This window comes from Haliaeetus albicilla, chromosome 4, assembly GCF_947461875.1.
Source record: "Haliaeetus albicilla chromosome 4, bHalAlb1.1, whole genome shotgun sequence".
Taxonomy (NCBI): domain Eukaryota; kingdom Metazoa; phylum Chordata; class Aves; order Accipitriformes; family Accipitridae; genus Haliaeetus; species Haliaeetus albicilla.
Genome location: NC_091486.1, coordinates 2184740 through 2198602, shown reverse-complemented (window position 1 = coordinate 2198602; position 13863 = coordinate 2184740). Strand labels below are relative to the sequence as shown.

Genomic DNA, 13863 nt, shown 5'->3' with positions numbered 1-13863 from the left:
CCCCATCCAAGTTTTTTCCCTGAATACTCATCATTTATTACCCTAAAGGGAGGTGCTGGGGACTAGCTCTCTGGTCCGGTACCACTGGCTCCTTGTATGTACTTCTCTGCTCTTGTCTGTCGTTCTGGCTTATAGCAGCAGTCCTCAGCAATTTTTCAAGTAAGAAAGGGCCTTTTATCCTTGGGAAATTAAGTTAGTTTGCTTTCTAGGTGGCTGACAAAGGCAGGGTCGAGTTATTGCTGGTCTGCGCCTTTCTCCTTTCAGGGCTGTAGATAGTGTTGGTGCTTATATGAGTCACGTAGTGGAGATAAAATAGGTTTCATCGGGATTTATTAACTTTGTTGTGTCTGAATGGCCCAGTCCTGGGGCGACTGGGAGGGGAAGCCACCATGTCCCAGTCGTGATGTCACCCACTGGCTTATGCTTTTTGCTCAGCGAAATTTGGAGACTCAAATAGGGATTTTAAACTTTATATGTGTGTGGTAAAAATCCCTGACCTCCTCGTTCAAATAGCGTTAAACCCTTTGCCATATAAATTCTTATTTTGAAAGCAGATTTGGCCAGTGAGCGATTGTGAATTGCCAAAAGTGGAGAGGAGGAGCAGACAGGAAAAAGCAACAGTTTTAACTCGTTGTTTACGGTATGCAAGGCAAGCGGATTACGTGTGAACAGCAGTGCTTCAGCATTAGCCGGGAAGCGTGTTTGTCTCTGTAGGGAAGTAAATGCTCTCGAGAAGGACCAGAAGGACCTTGAGAGGACGCCGGGCTGGCCAGCCTGCACAGTCGCTTACAGCATTCATGGCAGGCGAAATACCAGACTGCAATCACGCTGGTCCGACGAAGACTGGGCCTCCCCACCCCATCTGAGCTGTGGCAGAGCATCATTTTTATGGGAGGACGACGGCTGCAAGCAGGCGTTCAGGGTGTCCCGGAGGCGTCAGGGAGCCTCGGGCTGCCGTCGGTGCACAGCACCAAGCCCTGGTTCTTGCAGCTTGAAACGTATCAGCCTCTAATATAAAACAGTCAAAGCTGGATAAACCGAGACAGTAATCATAGCCAGGAAAGGGCAATTTTAAAGGCTAATCCCTCATGGCTTTCCAAAGCAGAAAAAACACTTTAAGGGGCTATAAAAATGTTTCCAGGACTAGTAGATGTTTACCACAAGTGGTTCTTGGTCACAAGTTAGAGAAGAGCATTGCTGGTATCTGCTGTTCATGGATAATGTCTTTAAAATCCTTCAACCCAAATAATTCCACTATACAGTAATGAGCAGCATCTTTTTTAATGAAGTTGCTGTAGAGATTATTACATAAATACATAATTACAGCTAGGATTTAAGAAGACAAACAAAAACATATAGTATCTGCATCACAGACTACTAAATGTGCTCATTGAGTCTCTTGAAGCATTTCATTTTGAAGACTCCAGATATTAAAACTGGCAGTTAGGAAAAGCTCCTGTCACTTCAGCAGATGATGGTTGATTAGTTAGTAAGAGAAATAAATCCATAAGAGTAAAACAGCTTCTCTGGAGGATTAGACTAAACACAGCAGAGCTACGTTGGCAGGAGAGAACCCCCAAAAAGGGGAGGAATAAATAGGAGAGCTAACTTGGAGCCATGTTAGTCTGGGACTCTGCTCTCAGGAGGAGCCGGCTCCTGCTGTGCTGGGGCTTGCTGGTGCTCCCACGTCACCCACTGCTCTTCAGGAGTGGACCTCTGGCTTGATGCTCCACCACTTCACTCCATCACTTGCAGATGCAAAGAATAATACTTGGATGTGGTTATCAAGCGGCACAGCGAAAACACTTCTACCTTTGTGGTTTTTGTAGAGAAGGACATGGTTATTCAAATGCTATAATGTCTCTGGAGCTAATATAAAACTGTTGAGGAGGAAAGTGAGAAATGGTGGTGGTCTCCAAGGTCCAGCTACCTCTATGAACTCTTACTAGTCTACAATGGGCCAGATGCTCATTTACAGCAAAGTGCTTTTTTTGTCTGTCTGCCAGTGTGAAGAAGTTTTAAAATGGGTTAATGGATGGAAATTGCTTTTAAATAACTTATATTTATGCCCGCTGTAAAGCCACAGTATCCTGAGGGGGCTGTAAGTCTGACTGAGAAACTGGCCTAACAGTGTCCTGTAAAAAGTGCAAAAACGAATCAAGCAGTTAGACTACTTTGAATATTGACATCTTATTCTTTTGTCTGATTTACTTTACGTGCTTTTATTTTTTGTTTTTATTTTTTCTATTTCCTTTCAAGCCCCTGTCAACATCTGTGGGTGCTCCTGCTCCCATTTTCTGGAGGGTTGGATGCTAGGGCTGACCATTGGGCACCTCCCGGGATGTGGCAGATGATTTCTGCTTGTGCTGATGGAGCTGCGTGATGGAACCCTGGCACGTCGTTCCAAAACCTGTCTGTAACTCCATGCATCTGTCTCTTGCATCTGTCTATCCCAACGCACTGGTAGCTGTTCCAGTTAGGAGCAGATTTAACTAGAAGGGTGTGAAAGGGACTGCCTGACCCGTGGGGGCCAGCTGGGATGAGACTGGCTCCAAGTATCCGTTCCTGTAGAGCCAAGAGGAAGCCATGGTGGTGGGGATGGTGCTGGGGCAGGATGGAGCACGACAGACACTGTTGGCATCATTTTGGCCAGAGAGGAGCTGGCAACAAAGAACTTTGCATTTTCTGAACTGTTCTTTAGATAAAAAAGAGATGCCAATTCCAGAACTGTGTTTGGCCCGTACGTGTGAAGGTGCACGGAAAAAAACCCCAGTTGTAAAAGAGGAAAGAAATGTCTGCTCTCTGTCTTAGAGAGCTCTTGCCCGGGGCTGATGGACCATAGGGCAGACTTTTTAGTTCATTTTTTCCTGCTGACCATGATGAATTACTTTTTTTACAGCAAGCGGCAAGATAATAACAGGAACAACTTTTGGTGTTCAGACAGTACGTTCTGGTAACTGGGCAGCAGTGTCCTATTCATTATGAAATAACTTTCAGATAATGTAGTCAAAATTGCATCCTGACCTAATAAAGGGAGGTTTCAGATATCAGTTATAAAATGCAAAATTTCAGGAGGAAATTGTTTTGAGATCTTTCCTCAAGGGAAAGGGCAGAATAGTTTAAAATTCTTCCAAGATACTAATAGTATCAGAACTTTTGGTAATGCTCTTAACAGGTTTGGACACAGCATACTCCTTGCAGAACAACTTGTGTTTCACAGCAGCTTTATAGGATAAATTTCAAGCTGGCTGTGTGACTGGTAAAAAAGCAAGCAAAAATCAAGCAGCTCTCAGAACACAAGCCTTGTAGACCTTGTATTTCTCATCAAAATCTTTAATTCCGTTCTGAACGTGGCTGATGCTGGATTGCAGATCAGGTGTCCCCCTGTAAGGTTAGGCATTGGGGAGCCTTCGGTGAGAAACGAGTCTCAAAGGCAGGTAGGAATTTCTTGGCACTGGACTAGCAGCAGGTGAGTGAGATGGGGAAGGGACGTCAGGCACGCTGGTGGTGTACGACAGAAAGCAGGAAAGCAGGCACGGATAATGAGAGGTTTTACGTGGGTAAAGCCCACGATCACAGGAACTTGCCTTCCTCTGTGTCCTGAGGTTGGTAAGGCTCCAGCCATAGCGGGGAGGAGAGAGAGGCACGTGGTGGTTCCCAGGCTTTCCCAGTGGGATGGGGATGGGCATCTGGTCCATAGTTTTTCCCTGGTAAGTGGAACGGTGGCCTTGGTAGCACTTGGTGGCTTGCTTCCCACCACGCTGGAGATCTCTCAGCTCTGCCCTCGTGTGACATAGGTGCAGAAGGAAACCCTCCGAATCGCTGGGAGCCGTGGGTGGCTGGGACGAGCTCAACCACCAGTGCCGTCCCCCTGCAAGCAGTGCTGGCGGAAAATGGTGCAGGGAGCTGATCCCAAGGCACGATGAGCGTGTTGGTGCTCGAGCATCGTGTTGATGTAGGAAGTGGGATGCTGCTGTGGTTGGGTGTATTTACGTAGAAGAAACAAGCCCTCCTGTGTGGTGGCTGGGTAGGGCTGGTAACGAAGTTTGCATCGTTACTGCCAGGAGAGGTGGCCAGCCTTGTGCGTGCTTTGTAATGGAAATAAAGACCGAGAGCTGGTGCTGGTCGTTGTTCGCCTGTGGAGCCCCACCAAGGACAAGCTGAACTGACCATGGCCAAAATACTGGGTGATCACTTTGTGCGGGTGGCGGGGCGGCTTCGCCTGTGCCCGTGTGGCACTGCCTCCTCGCCAGTCCGGTGCCCGTCCCTGTAAATGGGAACCTGCGGGAAGGGTTGGGCTGGGAGCTGGTGGGCCGCTTACAAAGGCAATCCAATTTAATGTCATGGAATTAAAATATTACTTGCTTATTGCTAACGCACCACTCTTGCATTCATTTTTCTGGAATCGGAACAATGAAGTGATGAGACTTCTCCCATGACTAGACCATGCGGTGTGTTTTTAGGGTTGTTCCAAGTGATAAAAAGAGGTGTCTTGGCTTTTGCGGTGATGCCTTTCAATCAAACATGGACACGCGTCTGGTATTCTAACACTTCCCTTGCCTCTCAGTACTCCTGGCTAGCAGAAACCCTGTTATTTCAGATGTGTGTGTTTGTGTAACTAAAATTGAAAAATGTCATTGAATATCTAAGGTATATTTTTATTCATCCTATATAAATATCAAATTTCAGAATATCAAGATACATGCAAATGTATTTTATTTGCATGCATAGATTATATACTTAAGAAGATAAGGTATGTACATATAAAACTGTATTATAAATATGTACTGTTTAAATATATATGTGTGTGCATGCATTTTATATGTGTAGTAAGTAAATATAGACGATGTTATAAAATGGCTGATGTTTATTCTTGTATCCTTTGCAGGAAAGATTTCAAGTGAAGAATCCTCCACATACATACATCCAGAAGTTGAAGGGCTATCTGGACCCGGCTGTAACCAGGAAGGTGAGGAGCGTCCTGTTTCCTCTCGCCTGTCCCTCGTTCCTTGGCGAGGATGGTCCCAGGGTCCGGGTTCCTTCCTGCCTTTGTGTAAAAGGCCCCAGAAAAGTCTCTGAGAAGAGTCTTGGAGAGGTAACAAACTGCAGAGAGAAGCAAAGAGAAATTGGAAGGACGCTGCAGTTTTCGCAGCTCAGAAAGGAGAACAGATGTTGCAGAGAAAAGGACCATCTGACACATGAAACAACTTGTTTTAATAACTTTAGCTTCAGTAGTTGATCTGACAAATTATCACTGAGCTGTACTCTAGGTCTGACTTTTCATGTGGGCAGTGCAGGTGGTGAATAAAACCTCTGTCGGATGGCACTTTTCTCACCTGTGTGAAGGGGATGTTGAAGTTTGAGTCGTTTTCTCTGGGCATTTCCATGACAAGTTCAGTACACCTGGCACAGTTCACCTCTCCCTTGCACTCTCATCTTGAGGTTTCAGGGTTGTGCAGTAAAGACGTAACCTGGGGTGTATTTACATGGCAGAGCCTCATTCATCCTTCTGCATATTATTTTGTACAAAACAGTTTGATAATCACTCATGAAAGACTCAGGCACTTCACTTGGCCTTTCACGTGAAAGTCATGCATCCCTGAATGTGGCTTCTGTACCGAGATGTATTTGTGGCTGGTTCTGATATTTCTGCACCGCTCCGATGGACTTAGTAATAGCTTCCAAGACTTCAGAATAACAGTAAACCTACATCCCAGTTAGAAGACCATCGCTGAACCTTTGGTATTTAACCACTTTGGATATCAGCTCATATCCTGTGTTGATAGTTATAATAGCCTTAAAAAAAAAAAACCCAACCAAAAAAAAGGCAGCGAGAGCATAGCAGATCCTGCCATTGACTGGCTCTGCCTTGTCCTCAACAATCGCTGCTTTGTGTTGCGGTACAATTAGCTGAGGTTGGTGCCCTGCGGTAAAATACGTATCCTGACACAGGGCTTCCAGGCTGGGGCCGGCTCCAGCCGCAGCGGAGGTGCACCTCCGTCCCTGCGAAAGGCGAGGGGCAGACACTGGGTACTCTGTGCTTCCAGCGCACCGTTGCTAGCTCGTGTTTTCAAGGCTGCAGTAATGTCTTCTGACAGTGCTTCTCTTGTTGGAGGCTCTGACAAGGAGTAGGAAACCATTTAGTAGGAAACCTTTAAATTTGCCTGTAGCTGATTATAATTTAAAAAAAAAAAATGGTGAACAGGGGTCTTTGTGTTTTTCTCCTGAAGGGTTTTTGAAATTCGTTTGGTGTTTGGCTTTGCTCTGTGGTTACTCCATGGGCACACATTGAAGCCTTTCTTATCCTAATACCACTATACGAGTCCCATGACAAATGACAAAACCGAAGGAGCCTAAAAATAACTCCGTTGAGTTCCTCTCTTTTGTTGCGTTATTCTGTATTACCAGCAGCCTTTCCTCAGCCTGGGCTGTGAGGCGGAAAGATTTACAAATGGGCTTCTGGACAAACGCGTGATATTGTGAGGAGAGCTCGTCTTACCAGGATTATTGCTGTAATTGAGGTGGTGTCAGCTTTTTTGCTGATGATCCCCAGCGTGGCCAAGAGAAGGTGGCTCCAAACGCTGCTGCAAAATGTGTGTTTCAGCTTGTAATGGGGGTCATAATGGCTCTTCCCAGGAAAACAATTGCTTTTCATCCGAGCTGAGTTTTGAAACAGGAAAATGAAAGTGTTGAAATTACACGTTTTTTAAAGAGATTGCAGTTTGGTGGTTCCTGGAGCCCAGTAAAGCACAGAGCTGGTTGATTGTTCTCTGCTGTGGTTGCAAAGAGCAGCTTGGCCTCGCTGGGGTGGGGGATGATGCTCCTGCCTATTTCTGCCGTGCCCTCCCACCCCAGTCTCCTGTCTGCCTCTTGCTATATCAATTTTTTACCTTTACTTCTAGAGGAGTAAGGTTTTACGCTGCTTGCAGTTACACTGTGTAAACTCTCTTGGGAGAGAAGGCACTGTGTCTTTGTACTCCTCAGCTAATGAACTGAGGTCCAGAGAACCTGTATGTCTGATCTCAACCAGCTATTTCAAAGGAAAAATTAGTAGTGCCTTGTGTCTCCTAGGACTTTACAGTGAGACATCTATCTCAGTCTGCCAGTGGCTTTCTGAGCTGGTATTTAGTCTTACCTCAAGTGAGCCAGTGGTGCTAACTAGCACGTGATAAAACCCTGGTGAAAAAGGCAGCTGATAATTTTCGCATAGGTCAGCAAGGCAAGGTAAATCCTATCTTTTCATCATCTTCACCTCAGTAAATGAACTCCTGAGAATTATTAACTGCCAAGTAGTCCCCTTGATTTTATTGTGGTGCACTGAGAACAAACCCTTTTTTCCCTAGTATTCAGAGCGTAGTCCTACTTGCAGCGGCATTGCTTGTGTCCTAAGCATTTATAAGCCCTTTCCAAACACATCAAGTCTGTGTGTGATAACTGATGACCAGGTTGGTTGTTAAGTACTGCAGTTCCAAGGTGATTATCGTTGTCCATCCACTTCTGCTCTCATTTACCTTGTTCACAAATGAGAATTTACCGAAACAACTCCTCTAGAATAATTTATCCAGCTGTTTCAGTACATTTCCATGGGCAGGGAGTACCAGGCAGGAGAGAGGACCGCAGTCTTTCTCCGGCTGGGAGAGGAGGAGGCATCGCTGGCTCGCTCTGTCTGCACACCAAAGGTAGCCCTGCTGCAAACTGGTTTTGCAGAGGATGGGGAGGAGCTGTGGAGAGGAGAGGAGACGGGTCAGTGTGCATTTAGAGGTCTTCAGCCGTGACCGGTGCCCTCTTTGAGCTGTGAAGTGGGGCTCTCGCTGCGTCCCAGCGAGGTTTTGCCAGGTTGCCCTTTCTTTCTCCTCCAAGATGGAGATGACGTGAAACCTCATCTCCTTTCTGCTGCAGTGTTTCACTTTTGCCATTTTATGGCCTTTTCCCAGCATCTAATTTTGCAGATACAGTTTAGCATGCACAAATTATTAAAGCATGCAGATGGCAGCACATGTGTGTTTCATTATTGGCTTGCATCCACAGCTTTGGTAATTACACAGAAATCATGGCAGGTTTTTTGGTGTGGGTGTAAAGTCGCAAAAGCGAGATTAAAGCACTAGGCTGAGAATGAAGCCCAAACACTGTAGTTCTAAATTGAGAGTTTGATACTAAAACAAAGCTTGTATTGTAAAGAACTGTTTATTTATCTACAGGCTTTTAATTTTCTTAATCCTGGAAACTCGAAAATGTGCATGGGAACAGAAGTTATTTTTCTGTGTGTTTTTGTTGACTGCTGGACTATCGTTGTTGCATTCCTCAGGATTTAGAGGGGTTCTCAGTTTACCTTAATGTTTTATTTATTCAGTCTGCGCTGCATGAGATGCTGATATTTTTAATAGCATCACATGAATCTAATTGGTTTTTTTGCCTGCTCATTCAATTACAGAAATTCAGAAGACGAGTCCAAGAGTCTACTCAAGTACTCCGAGAACTGGAAATTTCTTTAAGAACAAATCACATCGGGTAAGAGTTTTTGATGGCCTCTGGTCTAAGGTGGTTTGTTGGGGTTTTTTTGGTTTTGGTTTTTTTTTTGTTTGTTTTGGGTTTTTTTTTGTTTTTTTTACATCTACTGATGGATGTTTTTGAGAAAATATCTCTTTGCATGTCAAGTAGTGATACCACTTGATTGATTGTTAAAGCCTGAAGGGCTCAGTTAAGAGACAGCTGGGCATCTCAGGAGAATAATTCAGCTTTAATCCTTTCATGATGGGGTTCATCCACATCTCTGTGAAGGCTGCAAAAAGATTGCAGTCAACTTCTGCTCACCTTAAGTCAATCAGAGCAGGAGTGAGCATGTTTGTGTCTAGAATAGTAATTGTATTGCAGCTATAAATGTATGTATAAAAAAACCCCATGCTGTTTTATAGCGTTAACATGCTGCAGTTCATGAAGCCTGGCTGTGCATAGTGTTACCAGGATTTTACTTCCACAAAGCAGAAAATTCCTTTCAAATAGGAAAAGTAAAAGAATCACCAGAGACTTAGTTTTTTATCGAACGTGCCATTCCCATCCGCATTTCCACTGGTCTCACCTCTCTGCTTTGGGTGTTGGAACCAGAAGCCAGTTCAGCACTGGTACATCAGCCAGGAAGGTTTCTTCAACGTTTTGTGTCATGATCACACACTGTGTCCAGCTCAATTACATCGATTTTACAGGGTGCTGCTCTTATTTTGAGGAAACAAGGGTGTTTTAAGCTGTGGGAGGCAGCTCCCCAGCGTGGCATGCATGGACGGCGCGCATGGCAGTGGTGGTCCTTCCCACAAGCTGCACCATCGCAAATACTTACAACAAACTTCTCCCACACCCCTGCTCTGGCTCCTGCTATGTTTACCCTCGTTTTCCAACACAAAGGATTCCCCATCAGAGACTTAGGGCATCTGAAGCGTGATGTTCTGCAGATTTATGATGGCTCATGGATGTGCAAGAAGGAACCATGATGGTGCACCAGATAAACAAAAGAGACTGACAAGGCCAATGTTTATTTATTTGGTTCCCTTGGCTGAAAGATGTGTTTCAAAATATGTTTTATAAAAATACCGAGTTGTTTATTTTAGCAGGTAAACAGCGAAAGGTTTAAAGCCTGAAGACTAGAATAACTCAGAGGTAATGAATTCCCACTCTGCTGAGAGCAGGGGATCCATAGCTGCGAGACCCTGGAGGCGGACGAGCCTGGAGCCCCCCAGTTCCCTCCCTGGCTCCCCACTCATTCCAGTGGCACCTAACCCACTCCTGGTGGGGTTTTGGCTGCCCCAGTTGTGGTTCAGAGGAAAGCTGAGCTGGGACTGTGCTGAGGGTCCTCGCTCGCCAGGGTTTGCCCCTAGATGGATAGATTTTCAAACTTTATTTGGCATTCTTGAGTTTTTGAAAGTTTTGGAAGATAATAGACATTTCTGAATTGCAGATTATTTTGCCTAACTCTCAGGGGCCAAAATTCACAGTAACAGGTTAACACCTTTTAAAAAGAGAAGGCAAAATTACTGTTAAATGTATGTCCAGAATGTCAGATTACTCTTTTGCTGGTCTATATGCTTTTAAAGACTGCTAGAGATCAGGATGTGATAAAAAATAAACCAGGTCCCTGTGACTCATGCGTTAGAAGGTGGCTGTAACCACTGCTCAGCGGTTTGTGCAGCAGTGCGTGCCAGAGAGGAGATGAGCCTGGGTTTGGAGTGAAGCCGAACGGCAGCCGAGCTCCCCAGCGCACCCGTGGCCCTCTTGCAGCAACGCTGCTATGGTGGGAAAGGCACTTACCAACTCGGGAGCTCAGTACTTAGAAGGGGAAACATCTAGTTTCTGAGCAATGCAGAGTGTGCATAGGGATTTTTATGCCTTTTTTTTTTTTTTTGGAATGTCTTTCCCATCATAGTGCTGCAAAAAAGCTTGTTTCAATACATTTGTAAAGTCCTCTAAAGGACTGTTTTAAAGTCCTCTACATAATAAAGGGCATTTTAAAAAAGTCCACTTTTCCTGAGTGAGAAAGCAAAGTTTTGCTCAGCAGTGCTGCCTTTCCTGGAATGGATCTGTCTCTAGTTTTTCTGACAAGAATTCCAGTAACTGCACAAAGCCCATGAAATGCTCTGATGTCTAATGATTTTTCTAACAGATGGGTCAGGGAGTTCCTGAATGAAGAAAACAAAGGCCTGGATGTTCTGGTGGAGTACTTGTCGTTTGCGCAGTATGCAGTCACGTAAGTAAGACATGCCTGGTACTCTCTGGGCTTGCAAGGCAAAGCAAGAATCCTGCCATCTCTACAGAGCAAGAGAGGGAAATGCCAGGGCAAATGCTCAGCTTTCCCTGTAGCAGAGCTTTCCTGCTAGCAGCTTGGTACAATACTATGTACGTACCTTAGAGCAGAGAAAATGGTAGCATTAGCCCAAAACTATGGCATCATAACATTTTGCAGAGAAAAAAAAGCCTAAGTTTAAGCCTTGAGATTATTTATCACTATACTGACATATTTTTTACCTTTGGCCTCTGACCATCCTAGGGGTACAGTGTAAAAAACATTCAACAAATGTGTAGAAGCATGCAGGCTTCCACAGAAATAGATTTGCAATTAGTGTCTGACCCCAAGGTATTACAATCCTGCCTGCCATGTTCAAAGCGACATCCACACACAAACCACTCCTCACCAGGCTGCTGGCAAGCAAAGTTGTTGGCATCCTGTGCAGTAGATGCGCTGCAAGGCAACAGTGGGAATTTCAAGGTAATTTTGCAAGTTGGGAAGACTATAAACCAAGCTTTTTCAATTCTGACATCCGCTTAGTTGGGAGTCAGATTTAGTCCTTTAGATAATAAATCATTAAATGTATTCTACTAAAACAAAATGGGAAGAAAATCAGCTGTCCTTATATCCCACAATTTGAAATAGATGTTCAGCTGAGGATCTGTTTTTGTATATCCAAAGGCTTTCACTGAGGATATTGTAGCAGTAGATTTTTGTATAAAATTGTATGAAAAGAAGCGGTAGGTTAAGGAACTCAAGCTGAGTAGAGTTGATATTTTATTTTTAGAAAAGTTGCCATCAAATGTATATATATCATCACACAGAAAAGAGATTTTTTGGTGGGGTTGCAATAAAATTAATGAAGGAAAATTATATGTTTTAAAATGTTACTAACACTGGAAAAAACTGTGCACAGCAAAAAGAAGTGTTTGTATAAAGACTTTCTTCCTAAAATTATACAAATGTACGCAAGTTAGCTTGCTGGGTTTTCCCTCTCTCTAACGTGGTAAACATGAGTAATAACCTCAAAAGCTGTAAGAGGAACAAGCAATTTTTGCTTGAAATAGCAGTACAATGGGCAATGAGTCAGAAATCAAAGAAAATCTGTAATGGTTATGGTAATATATTACATATGCTGGGAGATTTGTGAGGGCCAGCAAAGCAGTGTAAATGCTCAGCCACATATCAATGGAGTAAACTGAATTAGTACTTGCAAAACGTGTTGATTTATTGAAATAAAATGGAGACAGCTTTAAGCATTCCCCCTCTTCCCTTCAAGGCAGGGCTATTCATCAGCAAAGTGGCCAACGTTGTATTTATTTTACATTGAAGTAGAATAATGCGTAGCTGTTTGATCCTTCTGAAATTGCGTGCTCATGTGGTCAGCTGCTCCCCTTGTCAAGGTCCGAATTTGCCGCACTGTGCATTTGAAGCTCGCACTGAATTTCAGCCTGCATTGCTTTCTTCCTTTCTTTTTGTAATCTTTTGGGACCTACTAAAATCTGCAGATGTTGAACAGGAAGGAAAACGCTATGTGCATCTTTTCTGTCTAACCCGGCATTGGAATTTCTATTTCCTTTCAGGTTTGACTTTGAAAGTTTGGAGAACAACGTGGAAAACTCGATGGACAAGTCCAAACCTTGGAGCCGATCTATTGAGGACCTGCACAGAGGCAGTAATTTACCCTCGCCAGTTGGCAACAGCATTTCTCGCTCTGGCAGACACTCAACTTTACGGTAAGGCGTTTAATCAGGCAGCGGGTGACCTGCAAACAGTGAGTGCCCAAGTGAGAAGAGTCAATATGTTTTTTCCAATTAGAATATTTTTCATCTTCCCTCTTTTCACAGTATAGGCTTGACATGTATAGGAAATGTGGCATTGTACTGATGTTTTGAGGTGGAAAGAAGTGCTAAGCTAGTAACTTGGGGCAGCATTACACAGCAATTGAGGAAAAGACGAGAATAACTCTGCCTCCCTTTCCAATGACAGCATGATCTAAAGATGCTCAATACTTTTCCATCAGGTACAACGTGGCTTGCACAGAGGAAGCGGTTCCTCTTCTCCAAAATGTATCTCAAGATTTCCATGGACCCAGCCAGTCTGGGGCTCTGATCTGGTGTCTTGTCCAAAAAGGTCTCTTCCAGCAGCGCATTCCTTCCATGCTGCTATGAACAAGATTTTTTTTTTTAATGAAAGGCCACTCTCATCCTTCAAACCTGCTGTTAATTCTAGCACTACCCCGGGCTTTACTATGAAGTCTCTCTTTCCAAATACTGGTGTTTTTTTTGGTTTGGTTTTTTTTTTTTAGTTTGTGAAAAAGGCAGGATCACTTCCCAGGACTGAATGGCAGTCAACTCTCTTACATTCCTTTGATGCTTCACTATTATAAAACATACTAAACACCACCTTTGTTCTAGCAGTACTGTCACCTAGGGGGCGCAGCTCAGAGTGCTGAATTCTTTTTGACTTTTTTTTTGGCTTTTACGGAGTTTTGTTACATAGTACTGTGATGAGCATAGAAGAGTCCAAAAAAGATGGAGCTGGTGAGGACTTGCAGCTTTTTCCTACGTCTTCCAGCAGAGGTTCAGTTTTGCTTTGTCAGTCAATGGTAATGTTGGCTCTGTAGTTGACGTTAAGTGAGTGCCTTCCACCTACAGCCTGAGTGGTAGCGGATGTGATACCTGGAAGATGGAGTTCACAGACATCAGGCAGTAGAGAGAGACAGACACACAGTTCTGGTAAAGAAATACAGGCTGTGGAGTGCAGCAAAATCACTTGACCAGTTGATTCTTTTTTTTTTTTAAATGTTGCAAAGGTATTCTTATTGGTTTTGGCTTTCTTTCATCTTTAACTACTATGACAGAGAAACGGTAGAGTCTTGTGCTTGCAGGAGGATGTCTGATTCTGCTCTCTGTCTTTGGGAGGTATGCTTGTGATTAGTTACACTAGAAATGGACGTCAGGTATACATTACATGTTTCTTACATTTTTTTCTCTTCATTTCCTTCCATCCTGTTTCCTTTTTCACATGCCCCTTTATTCCTTACCTTTTTTATTTTCCATTTCAATGTTTCCTTCCTCGCATCCTTCATT

General features: G+C 43.9%; 1 protein-coding gene across 12 annotated transcripts in view; it reads left to right on the top strand.

Moving 5' to 3' along the window:
* FMNL2 (formin like 2) overlaps positions 1 to 13863 on the top strand; it is a 153619-nt gene that overhangs the window by 86591 nt on the left and 53165 nt on the right. For all 12 annotated transcript variants that reach the window (XM_069780630.1, XM_069780633.1, XM_069780628.1 and 9 more), the window contains exons 3-6: positions 4889 to 4969; positions 8432 to 8508; positions 10649 to 10732; positions 12355 to 12507. In XM_069780630.1, coding sequence (XP_069636731.1) covers positions 4889 to 4969; positions 8432 to 8508; positions 10649 to 10732; positions 12355 to 12507 — 395 coding nt within the window. The remainder of the gene's footprint in view (positions 1 to 4888; positions 4970 to 8431; positions 8509 to 10648; positions 10733 to 12354; positions 12508 to 13863) is intronic.